Source organism: Pteropus alecto, unplaced genomic scaffold (assembly GCF_000325575.1).
Source record: "Pteropus alecto unplaced genomic scaffold, ASM32557v1 scaffold251, whole genome shotgun sequence".
Classification (NCBI taxonomy): domain Eukaryota; kingdom Metazoa; phylum Chordata; class Mammalia; order Chiroptera; family Pteropodidae; genus Pteropus; species Pteropus alecto.
In genome coordinates, this window is record NW_006431048.1 from 1601293 (window position 1) to 1614640 (window position 13348).

Here is a 13348-nt window from a genome sequence, read left to right on the forward strand (position 1 = left end):
ATCTCACTTAAATGTGTAATAATTTTAAAAAATCAGAAAAATAGATTTGTGGTTACCAGAAGCAGGTGGTAGGGAGTGGAGGGTGGGGAAACTGGATGAAGGGGGCCAAAAGGTTCAAACTCCCAGTTATAAGATAAATAAGGCCTGGGATGTGATATACACCATGATGACAATAGTTAATTCACTGAATTGCATATGTGAAAGTTGCTAAGACAGGAAATGCTAAAAGATTTCATTACAAGTAAGAAATTTTTTTTTTCTTTTTTATATCTATATGAGATGATGACTGTTAACTAAACTTATTGTGGTAATCACTTAAATTTATATAGTGTTGTATGTCAATTAAATCTCAATAAAACTGAAAAACAAACAACACAATTATTATTTTACCGTTCTAGAGGTCAGATGTCCGATATGGTCTTTTCAAGCTAAAATCAAGGTGTTGGCAGGGTTCCATCCCTTCTGGAGGCTCTAGCGGAGAATCCATTTCCATTCCATTGCCTTTTCCAGCTCCAGAGGCTGCCTGCATTCTTTGGCTCACAGCCCCTTCTTCCATCTTTAAAGTCAGCAGTGTAGCATCTTCAAATCTCAATCTGACTCTGTTTCCGTAGCCATAATCTGACTCCTCCTCTGACTCTGGCCATCTGCCCTCCTCTTATAAGGACCCTTATGTTTAGATTGGAACCACCCAAATAATCTCCCCAACACATGATCTCTAACTTAATCACATTAACAATGTCCCTTTTGCCATGCAATATGACATATGCACAGGTTTGGGGGGTTAGAATGTGAACATTGGCGGGGGCATTATTCTGCCCATCATAGTGTGCATCAGCTATTTAAAATAGTGATTTGTGGGCTGAAGAGCTACCAGTTTGAACTTTATGTGATTACTCAGTTATTACACCATGGTAACTGAAATTTGGATTGTGTTGTAGAGGCACTATTGTTAAGTAAACTGTGGTAACTGGAATTTATGTATAACTGAAACGTGCAAAGCAAGGACTGCCTGTTTTAAGTCAACTGACAGGTCAAAAAAAAATGAGAAAATGTATGTACATGGCTACAGAAAATGAGGCTAAATAGATCGTGCTTTCTCTTGGGCTGGATCTCAAGGCCACCAGAATACTGACAGCACTACAGCTTTTCTCTTCTGAAAAACAGGTGGTACAGGTGAACATGGAGAAAACTTGAGAAATAATAATAGAACTTCCCTCCTACCTCTGCCATCTTCTGCCCCCTCTAACTCCCCCTCAAAAAACATGTCTGAGTATCTCGTGCACTAATATACAACTATTGAAAGAGCAACTGTCTTTTCTAAAAATTCTGATTAGTAAACCTAAAAGAGCTCTTCTGATAGTTTAATAAGGATATAATAAACACTTCCTATGTGCACAGAGGTTGAACAAACTACAGGATAAGTAAATATGGGACACAGGTTTCTCATACCCTTAGACCAAACAGTTTAAAAACTGAACTGCTGACAGAAAGTTTCTCATAAATACATTTTATTTTAACAGCAAAGAGTCAGTTATACACCTCTGACTGAGATTATTAAAGTACAATTTTTTTAGGGTGGGTATTCTCACCATGCCACGAACTTAGAAAGAGTCAGTAAGGGGCCGATAAGAGGGTGTTTTCCTTCTCTGGCAGTACTATATTAAACTGCAATATAAATGTCTGCTCTTACAGAACAGGACACCTCTTGAAGAGGTATAGCTTGTTTTATAATACCTAAGTATTGCAAATACATTCATAGCATGAAATAAGGAGAGAAAAAGAAGAAACAGCATTTCATGAAAATCCATTCCTAGATTATATCTATATCAAGTCTTACAATTCACAATTCACAATTTATTAGCCAATGCTATTTAGAAATGCTACTTTGGTAGCCTTAAATTGACATGGGAGAAAAACCACACACAAGGCCTAACCTTGGTGGTATATATGAAATCAAATCCTTATCTGCCTATGGCTCCTGTTGGGGTGTATAACACAAGTGTCTGAATCCTGGACAGGACTGAAAATATCCCTGAGGCAGCTGTTCCATTTTCTTTATGCTCAGCCTAGACAGGTGAGGACCCAAAGTGCTAAGTGCATATTTCAAACGTGTTCTGAGCCTGCTTCCAGCCAGTCATAGATAACTCTTTGAGAGTGAGTATAATCATTAAGCTTGGTATTTTGTATCAAAAAAGATTTTTCACACTACAGAGAATAAACTCTCATGTACATTTTGAAGTTCTCACTATAAAACTACTAAGCCCATCAAGACTTGAGGATTTCTGTTCTCATGAAAAGGAAAGGGTACTCTATTCTTTCCATGTGATTGTACCTACACAAGGCTTCCCTAGGAGGACTTAATCAACTGTGTGATTACAAATCAAAGTCCTTCAGCTCTCCCCAGCTGGCACCTATTTTCACTTTCACTTTCAGTTTCACAGAAAGTTTTATGGCATTTTCCATTTCATTCTTGACAATCTGAGCTACCTAACAAAAAGAAAAAAAAATAAAAGAAGAAAAATGGTTAACAAACTCTCTGCTCAATCAAAGAATGTTCCCAAACCACCCACTGAGGTGATAAGCCAGACTGGAGCTCTTCACTTGGTGCTTAAAATGTGACTTCTGAAAAGAACCAGGCATCCCAAGCTGGTCTAAGCAGGAAGGAGCTCTGCCAGTTTCAGGTGTAATGCTCAGAGCTTTGAATCCCTTGGGTCAAGACTCCAAAGTCTCATCTAATGTCTCTTAGAAAAAAAATCCCAGTATCAGGAACATCTTTAACAACAACTATGACCCTGAGCACTCTTAACTCTTTCTCTACCCTAAGGGCCCAACATTTATATCGCCATCCTGGGGCTCAGGAAGGGTTCCAGAAATCTCATGCTACCTAGCCTGACTTACAGTGTCCTAACTTTCTATAGAATGGACACAAACACTGTAAAAATACCTGAACAACATCCTCTTCTGCCACTTCATATAAGAGTTCATCATGGAGTTGAAGGATGAAGAAGCCTCCTCTGATTGGGCAAAACATTCCTTGCAGTGTTTTCTTTGGTAACAATCCTACCCCATAAAAAAGGAGCAAAACCGATAAGCATGTCACTCTGCCATAGGAGAATATTTTTTCAGAGATCTTGAGAAACTCTAGGAAATTTTAATTAAGACATTAAAACACATAAGATTTAGAACTTGCTGGCTGCTACCTCGCCTACTTAGCAAGTAAACTAAATCTCTACCAATTTCCTCCCAGAAAGGAGGAGTCTAAAAAAGAAGCCAGTAAATGGAGTTTGAAGACCTCTGCTCCAAAATCTAGTCTAACTTACCTCTAATGAACAACCAACATCTCTTTTCATGGAGTCCCCACTACCATCTTTTCTGAGAAATAGCACCAGAATAGAATGAGGACTTATTCCTGCTCCGAGAAAGTGAATTGGTATTGTCATTAGGCGGTATTTTATAAAAAGGACAGTTCCTGATATCTTTTTATTGCCATAAGTGTCACTGGTAGAACTGGAGCTTCCCCAATTGGACTGCACACTCTAGACAAGTAATTCTAAACCTAAGGTCCAAATGTATATTTCAGAGAGCGTGAATCCTTCGAAGTTAAATGTACAAGTCTACACTCTGTTCATTTTTCTGTGGAGATGATCTATACCTTCCAGTAGATTCTCAAAAAACCCCATTATTCCAATAATGATTAAAAATCACTTTACTAGACTTAGTTACTATTTCCTAATTAGTTGGGCCTAGTGGTACAGATTATGCCCTTCTAATCACTAAAATAAGGTTCAACATTAATATCTTTAGAGTACCTGCCTTTAATTGTTTGTCCATCTCACAGCAGTTCTTTCTGCCATCTAAATTTCCTAGGTATCCAACAGGATAGCACAAATACCTTACCATCTCCCTCAATACCTGGTGCTTCCTTCAGAGTTCTGCAGCCTAAGTTTTCTCAGCCCAAGTTTTCTCAGAGGTGGCTCTCATAGGGTAAGAGAACAAAAGCATATGAGGCCATGGCAAGCTGCTTCCACACCAGGGCTGCAAAGGCTGTGCATCTATTTGCCAGTCTGGCTGACAATCACATATATATGTGTATATACATGTTTGTCATGTGTGCGCACACACACACTCCCACACACAAAATGTTGAATTATTGGCCTTAGAAATTTTTAGAGAGATTGAAGACAATAAAATTAACAGTCCCCATTTGATGGGCAAATGGGTTTTAATATCTATGTATTTTTGTATATAACTGAACATATTTAAATCTATGTAACTGGCTGTATTATTCCCTATAATCTATATGTATGTCTCTTTTAGCAAATTCCATCTTCAACAGCTGATCTCTACCTTTTCTACCCCATCTCAAGCAGTTTATTCTTCCCCTTTATGCTCCAAACCTTCTTAACTTCTTCCCAGGAAAATTTAAAACATGCTATTTAAAGCAGAAGTATGGCCATGGGACAAAGAAAAGGGAAAGTTCTACGTACTTGTTAGAAAAAGAAATAATTTATCCAAGGAATAAGGAGAGACTGTAAGAAAAATATTTTTAAAATAAGAGCAAGAAAAGATGACGATATTGGCAAAGAAATGTACGTGATAAGGAGGTCAACTCAGGGTATATTCCCAGACTTCAGAGAACAAGAAAAGTCATGAACAGTAAAATCAACATGTTCTTAAAGTTGAGGTTTGAGGACCATAGGGAATCTCTGAGACCCTTTCAAAGCATCTGTAAAATCTAATTATTTTCATAGTAACACAGAGACTATTTTCCTTTTTTAGTCTCATTCTCTCCTAAGTGTACAGCACGGTGACCAACTTTCCTGGTTTTAGCACTGAAAGTTCACATCCTAGAAAACCCACCCATGCCCCATAAACTGGGACATTTATCACCCTAGGCTATATGTACAAAGGGTTTTCCAGAGATTACAGAACAGGTTATGTTGCAACAAATTGAATGCAGAAATAGATAAATGAATCCAACTATGTCTTCTCTTAAGCCAGACATTAAAGGGATTTGCACAAATATAAAATAAAGCCACTCATCGTTTTTATTTTGTCCTAAAAATGTAGTTATTTTTATAAAAATGTTATTATGTTAACATATGGTGAGTTTATTATTGTTATTTTAAAATGTTAATAAACATTTTTAAATTCCATGTTTTCAAATTTCCATGTTATATGGTAAATACTAGTAGACATAACCCACGTAAACAAAAGCTCTTTAGGATCTTAATAATTCTAAGAGTGTAAAGACATCATGAGACCAAAATGCTGGAGAACTGCTGAGCTATATATAAAATACTTCCCCTTTTCTTTTCTGATGCAATCTCATAGTAAGGGCCTCATTTATGTACAAACCTGCTCTGTCACTTTGGAGCATACTCTCCCGATGACCATGGGATTTGAAGGCTGAGTGGAAGGTCTCTAATTGCTTCTGAATGTTAACTGTGGCTAGTTTGACAATATCGGCCGCTGAACCTTGGACTGTTGTGTTGATAGCCTGACGCTCAGCCTATGAAAAACAGTAACAATAACAGGTGCTCCATCAGATACGCAACATAGTTTCATACCCGCTTTTACCATCCACAGATCGGTGTTCACATCTGCGACCAGACTGGAAATCTGGACCGAGATGTGATCCAGGATATCACTATTAAGCCACATCCTAAGAATAACAATTAGAATGATCCAGGGCTTTAGATTCTGGGCTATGATCCACATGAGAGTAGACTAAACTGGTCACATTGCTTCAGTTTATGGGGGAGGTAGATAAAGGTAAAGGGGGTCAAATATATGGTAACAGAAGGAAATTTAACTTCAGGTAGTCAACACACAATGCAATATAATATGATGTATTATTGAATTGTAAAACTTCAGGTGGTCAACACACAATGCAATTTAATATGATGTATTATTGAACTGTACACTTGAAACTTATATAATTTTTTTAACTGATGTCACCCCAATAAATTTAAAAAAAAAGAAAGAAAGATATCTTCAACACTCAGGAACCAAAAACTGCATTACACTTAAAATATATTTAGTAGCTCAAAATTATTTTACTTCATAAACATATATCATCAATATTCTAGCTGTTATAAAACTTCATTCTAAAGTAACTATTTCTCAAAATACAACTCTTCTTAATTCTACATAGATACAAGTCTAATATCCTTCTTTATGATATGGGTTGGAATGTTCCAAGTACATCCCTCATATCGGTGACTTCTTGGTCCTATGTAGAGTTTGGCCCCAGCAAGTCTGAAGCCCTCTGGTATGAATCAGAGGTTTTTATGGGCTACTGGGGCTAATCATTAGCTGCTAGCAAAATGTAGATCCTAGATCTCTAGTATTAAATTAGAACTTCACTGAAACTTGCTGCCATGAGCTTCTTGGCAGTAGGAATGGAATCTGGGTTAATATCCAAAGTGTAACCTATCCATGAATATCACTCCTATTATCCCAAAAAGTCTCAGAAAATGGGAAGGGTCTCCTCACTGGAGAGATCTATGTAACTTGAGAGGTGTTCTCTAGTTCTCTTTCACCTAAGCTATACCTAACTCCTACTGTGTTAAATACCTGTTAGACAGACTTTTTAAAAAGTTAACTATTGTTTTGTCAGATGCTGATGAATCCATTCTATATTCATTCAGTTGTCATTGTTTAAAGAGTAACTAAATTTCACAATTCTACTGTCTCTTCTCCAAACTTTGTATAATGGATTATGTTATTGTTGTTATTACTTGCTGCCTTTCTCTGTGAAGTTAGGTAACCCCACCCATTGCCATGTGCTTTGAAGTGTTTTCCACTCTAAAAGGATGGCCTTGACTTATTTTTGCTAATGAAATGTGAGTGAAACTAACATACAGCACATGTAATAAGTTTTAAAAACTATCCAACATTATCACAAAAAAAGGACTATCCCAGATGGGACTTTTCCTTCATTCTGAATTTCAAAATGAGGAAAATATGGAGCAGAGCCACATTCAGCTGAGAGCCAAACTGTAACATGAATTAAAAATAAAGCTTCTTACTATAAGCCACTGAAATTTGGGAGTTATTTTTACTGATATAAGCAAGCAAAAATATGACTAAAATATATACTTCACTCGTGATATTATATTTCCCTGATTCCCCTACAAAATAAAAAAACTTGGCAGTGTTGGCTTTGTGTCTTACATTCTCAGTCCCTTCTTGACCAGGGCTTTTTCATGTAAATAAAAATACAGGTTTCTGGTAATGGGAGATTAGGTCATTAGAACCAACCCTCCCACTGATAACAACTGGAAAAGCTGAACAGAAAATATCTCTTTGAGTGAATCAGACAGTTATAAAGAAAGTGAAGAATTACAGACCCCAGAGAGCTAGGAGAAAAAGGAAATCAAAGAGGTGATATTGGCATTGGAGGCCATCATTTCTTCCAGGGAAATCAATAGATTCCAGAAGAGATGGATGAGGGGCTAAGAAGCCAAGCAGAGCTTGATGATCCCAAGGGGTCTGGGAACAAACATTTAGGTTCAGGGCCCAACAGGGAGAAAGAGGTCTGCTAAATCATCAAATTGCAACACCAAAACTAACACTCTGGGAAACACAATAAACTAAAAATAGTCTGGTCCAAACACCATTCAAATCATCTCTATCCCTGAAGCTGGATCAAAGTAACCTTATATTGTTGGTCATTCTAGTCTCCTGCCAAAAGCAGATGTAAATCCTCTAAATAAAAGTAATATCATGATACGGACTTCAAATTACATCCATACTCTTTCATATACAATGTTTGAAATGATAAAATATTAACAGGACAATCAGAAGTTGAGACAATATAACTGTTTATGTAGAAAACTTTTTTTAAAAAAGTTACAAAAATAGACTATAGGGATACAAGTATGAGACTTATTACACTATAAAATAATCATGTTTAATATATTCAAGAAAATAAAAGACAAAATTGAATATTTCAGCAGAGAACAAAATACCTGTAAAATAACAAAATAAAAACTCTAGAACTGAAAAAAAAAACAGAACTGAAAGCACTTAAATAGTGCTTTCTCTATAATTTAGTGTGTGTGTGCCGGGGGAAAATATTGAGTGGGAAGGAGTATAAAGAAGCCTTTTGGGATGCTGGAAAAGTTCTATATCATTTAGAACTTAAAAGCTCAAATTTGTGTTCAACAGCAAACTGAAGAGAAAATCCATAAATTGAAATATGATAAGAAAATATCCAGAATTAAGCATGTTGAAATATAAAAATGGAAAATGCCAGAGGATATGAAACATGAGGAAGTTTTTAAAAGTTTAATAATTTATAACAGGAGTCCCAGAGATGATAGAATGAGATGAAGCAATAACTGAAGTAGAAACGGCTAAGAATTTTCCAAAGTTAACAAAAAATATCAAGCCACAGAGTCAAGAAATCCTAAAATCCTCAAAGAAAGATCAATTAAACACCCACATCCACACGGAGACACATAAGTTAAAAACACATACACAATTAGGCACTTCACGGAAAATCTGCTGGAAATCCATCAGAAAAATACTGTATTGAAAGCAATTTAGAGAAAAAAAAGGCAGATTATATTCGAAGAAGAAACAGTTAGACCAGGGGTGGGCGAACTACAGCTTGCAGGCCAAATCTGGCCCATCTCTTGTTTCTGTATATAAAGTTTTATTGGAACACAACCATACTCATTTATGTATTGTCTATGACTGTGTTTGCACTACAGCAGCAGAGCTGGGTAGTTGTGACAGAGACTCTATGGCCATAAGTAAATATATGGAGAAAATTACCTTCTCTGACACAGGCACATAAAAAACTAAAGGAAAGTTCTACTGATTAGTAAATTGTTTAAAATTTCCCTCTGAGATCCGAAAAGAGGCAAAGACGTTCGCTATCGCTACTTCTATTCAACAATGTTCTAGCTAGTAAGCCAAGTAAAAGTAATAAGAGAAATAAGGTTTGGAAAGCCAATTATAAAATTACGTTTCTTGCAGACGATAACTATGTGGATAGAATATGTAAAAGTACTTACAGATAAATTATTGAAATTAGTAATATTTATAAGGTTTGTAGACAAAAGAACAACAATAAAAACAGTTATATTTCTATGTACCAGCAGCAAAGGGTTAGAAAATGTAAAAAAGGAAAAGAATTTAAAAAGATACCATTTGCAATAGCATCAAAACTTTTCAAATTTTTGAAAAGCTATAAATATAATAAAAAATATGTAAGATCTCTTCCACTAAACTACACAGTATTATTGAGAATATTCAACAAAATCTAAATACCTAAATGGGCAAATGTATAATGTTCATGGATTATAAACTCAAATTTATAAATATGCTCATTAATCTCATCTTGATCTATGAACTCAAAGCAATTACAATAAATTTTTAAAAAATCCAAATAGGATTTTGTGTTTGTGTAGAAATTCACAAGCAGCTTCTATAATTTATATAGAAATGCCAAGAACCTAGAACAGGCAAACGTTCTTGAAAAACAAAACAAAACAAACAAAAAAAAAAACAAGGTAAGAAAACGTACTTTGCCATTTATCAAGACCTCTTACAAAGCTGCAATAACTAAGGCAGTGTGGCACTGTCCAAAAATGAGCACATACAACAGACGAAAATAACATGTCCAAAAATAGACATATCCATATTATTTAATTTATGGCAAAGTCATCACTGCAGAGCAGTGTTGCGGAAGCTCAATCTTTTCAATAGTTTGGGACAAATGTATATCCATAGGGGTAAGGGACTTTAACCCTCGATCTCCCATAATACAGGAAAATCAATTTTTAGTTGATTGTAGATATAAATGTAAAAGGCAAAACAAAAAATTTCTGGAGAATATTTTCTTGATATTGGGGTAGAGAAAGCTTTCTTAAGCAGATCAAAGAAAGCACTACAATAATATAAAAGACTGATAAATACACATAAGCAAAGGGCTTATATTTGGAAAATATAAAGGACTTCATAAATCAAATTAAAGGACAGACAACTCAAAAAATAAATAAATAAATAAACATGAGACTTAAACAGACCCTTCACAAAAGAAGATACCCAGATGGTCAATAAACACTTTAAAAAGGAGATCAACATCACTAGTCATCAAGAAAAACCAAATTAAAAAAGCAAAAAGAAAAAGAAAAAGCACGAGGTACCATTACACTGTTACCAGAATGGCTAAAATTAAAAAGATCATGATATCAAGAATATAGGTACAATATACATAGTTGATGGCACCGTAACTTGGGACACTCTTACAAAACTGTTATGTAGTATACACTAAAGGTAAAAATATGCTTACTCTATGGTTCAGAAATTCCACTCTAAGGAAATGGAATCGGATGCATATTTTCACCAAAAGACATATACAAGAATGTTCATAATAGCTTCATTTAATGATAGCCAAAACACGGAAATAACCAAATGTCTGCTGACATTAGAATTAATAAAGACATATAGTATGATTGTATTTAAGTAAAATTCAAGTTCACACAAAATTAACCTATAGTTTTATGTGTGTGTACAGAGGAGACAGGATTGACTTGGAGGGAGCATAAAGATGCCTTCCAGGATGCTGGAAAAGTTCTATAATTGATTGTGATGGTAGTTATGTGGATATGTACATATATAAAACTTCAAGCTTTACACTTATGATTTGTGCTCTTTACTGCAAGTATGTTATTTCTCAATAAAAATTTAAAGAATAAACAAAATTAATACCCTCTCCTCATCTAAAATTACCAGTAAGAGAATAAAACGGCCAGAGTGTGGGAGAGAATATTATCCACACATATAATCAATAATAGGCTCCTACAAATTAATAAGAAAAAAGATAGACAATTCAACAACAACAACAACAAAATGAACAAGAAAACTTGAATAGGCACTTTCCCAAGAAAAATATAACTAAATTGTTAAGTTCCTTTGCCTCAGTAGTAGTCACCAAAATAAATGCAAATTAAAACTACAAGATACTATTTTACACCCACCAGCATAGCTAAAATTATACTAATAATAGCAAATGTTGGTAATAAGAACTTGCATACATTTCTGATGGAAAGACAGATCGCTACAACCACCAAGTTGAAAAATAATTTGGCTTTTTCTACTAAAGCTGAAGATAAGCAGCAATTCTATGAGTAGGCCTTTACCAAACATAAATGGAAACATATGTGCACCAAGAACCTTGGAAATGAATGTTTAAATCAGCAATATCCACAGTAGTTCTAAACTGGAAACCCATATGCCCATCAACAGAAAAAAGTGCATAAACTGTGGTATATCCATATAATAGGGTACTATACAGCTACCCCCACATGAAACATGAGTGACTTGCCTACGTAATGTTGAAAGAAGCTAGACACAGGAGAATACACATATATAATGTATGTATAAGTCAATAATACATAAAACAAAACTATAATGTTAGAAGTTATCATAGTGGTTATTTCTGGGAAGGGGTGGGTATTAGAAGGAGGGAGGCATGAGGAGGGCTTCTAGGGTGTTGACAATATTCTATTTCTTGAATTGGGTAAAGGTTACAAAAGTGTAGCCCTGTGATATTCTACTGAGATTATATTTGTTTTCCGTACGTTTTCTATGTAAGTTTTTCAATACAGTAAAAATTAAACAGAAAGTAAAACCAAACCGAACCAAACCAAACCAAAAAATATATCTGGCTATATTTACTTTATTCCTAATCCAGAGGGTTGGACATTGTTTTTCTCAGCAACTATATAATGAATCAGTTAAATCTTCAACTCCTAAAATTGGGCATCAAAAGTCTTATTCTCGCATCTTTAGCTACAGAAATATTAGGTTTCAAAAACTTATATTGTTCATTTACATTAATATCTCTACCTTCCATTTTTCCTCATGTAAAGCCCAAAAAACATAATTCCTGTTAGAACAGATCCAAATTTCTCATCCTTACATTATAAGCCTCTTACTATCTGGCTCCAACTGACAAGCAGAAAATTATCTACCCCTAAGTGACAACTCAAACTGTCCATTCCTACCAGATTGCCTTCTAACCTATCCTCACTCAAATTCTTAGTCACGTGTAATTGTCTTTTTCTCATGCCCAATAATCTAAATTTTAAATCATCTTTAAGAATCTGTTCAAGTTCTATCTCCTCCTTGACACCTAAATAATTGAGTATACCTGTTATTTTTATATAGTTTTAATTTGCTCTATCTCTTCTAATAATTTTAAAACTTGTTTTTCTAGTGCATCAACTACACTGCCTAGTTCACTTAAGAGATGGTAAAAGCCTGATAAACATCTGGTGTCTGTATGTGGATAAATGGGAGGCCTGAGAGTGAAGAGAAACAAAAGACAATTATTCCTCCACAGTCCCTAAGAGCATTAGCACTCTGACGGCTTCTAGCTCCAGACAGCATTTGGAAGTTTGGAGGCTGAGTATTTTCATTACATGTAATATGTAGTGGACACTAACGTGCAAAAGTATGGGAGAAGGGCAAAATACAACCAGTTAAAATAGGAAGATCTGGACTATAATAGAAACTCAAATGCTCAGATATATAAAATATTTTTAGAAATTCCAATTATTTCAGGAAGAGATTTTAATAATAATTTGAGCAAATACCATCAATAAGTCTTTAAATTGGTGTTAAAAATAGCCTTCTTCAATATTTCAGGTATCAACCTATGATGAGCGCTTTTAAAATAAACAAACAAGTAGAATGAGTCAAAAAAATTCACAATTTAATAATTGGCTAATCTCTGAAGACATTTGCAATCTGGTGTGATGACAAATTCGGATATGCTTTCTGAACCACAGAACAATTAGCAAATGTAAGAATTAAGTTTATAACTTGTTACCAAAGTTAATAAATAATTGGCTTACTGAAACAGAACATCTTTAATTGAAGTATTATTGAGTGAACTCATATTTACATTAGTCTCCCAAAGACTGTGTTCAGTGAATACTGGCAAGAATCCTTAATGAAACAGAAGATACACTTAATACACTAGTGATCCCTGTAAGGCACAAGAGCAGCATTTAGACTTTGTTGAAAAGTATATATCATTGAAATTTTAAGTGAAAAATCCAGAGAAATTTCAACATACGTGAGCTTTATGATAAGGGTTGTTGTCTTTAATTCCTGGTAAATATCTACGCCTTCCCAAAATGGTCTGAACAAACCCATCTCTTTTACAATTCTTCACTGTCTCTTTCATGAAGTGATTAATCCCTACAAAGAAAAAAAATAATAATTATACCCAAAGTCCATTCTTACTCTCATTCAATAGTTTCAATAATAGTGATATATACCAAGACTCCACTAATACCACACCAAAATTTGCATATAAACT

General features: G+C 34.8%; 1 protein-coding gene across 2 annotated transcripts in view; it reads right to left on the reverse strand.

Annotated features, from left to right (window-relative positions):
- Positions 1-1491: 1491 nt before the first annotated feature.
- The window catches only part of POLQ (DNA polymerase theta), a 92779-nt gene continuing 80922 nt past the window's right edge, over positions 1492-13348 (reverse strand). For both annotated transcript variants that reach the window (XM_006905550.3, XM_015596105.2), the window contains 4 exons: positions 13103-13227; positions 5359-5512; positions 2945-3060; positions 1492-2487 (listed from right to left, as the gene is read on the reverse strand). In XM_006905550.3, the coding sequence (XP_006905612.1) occupies positions 2374-2487; positions 2945-3060; positions 5359-5512; positions 13103-13227 (509 nt within the window). In that variant the 3' untranslated portion in view covers positions 1492-2373. The remainder of the gene's footprint in view (positions 2488-2944; positions 3061-5358; positions 5513-13102; positions 13228-13348) is intronic.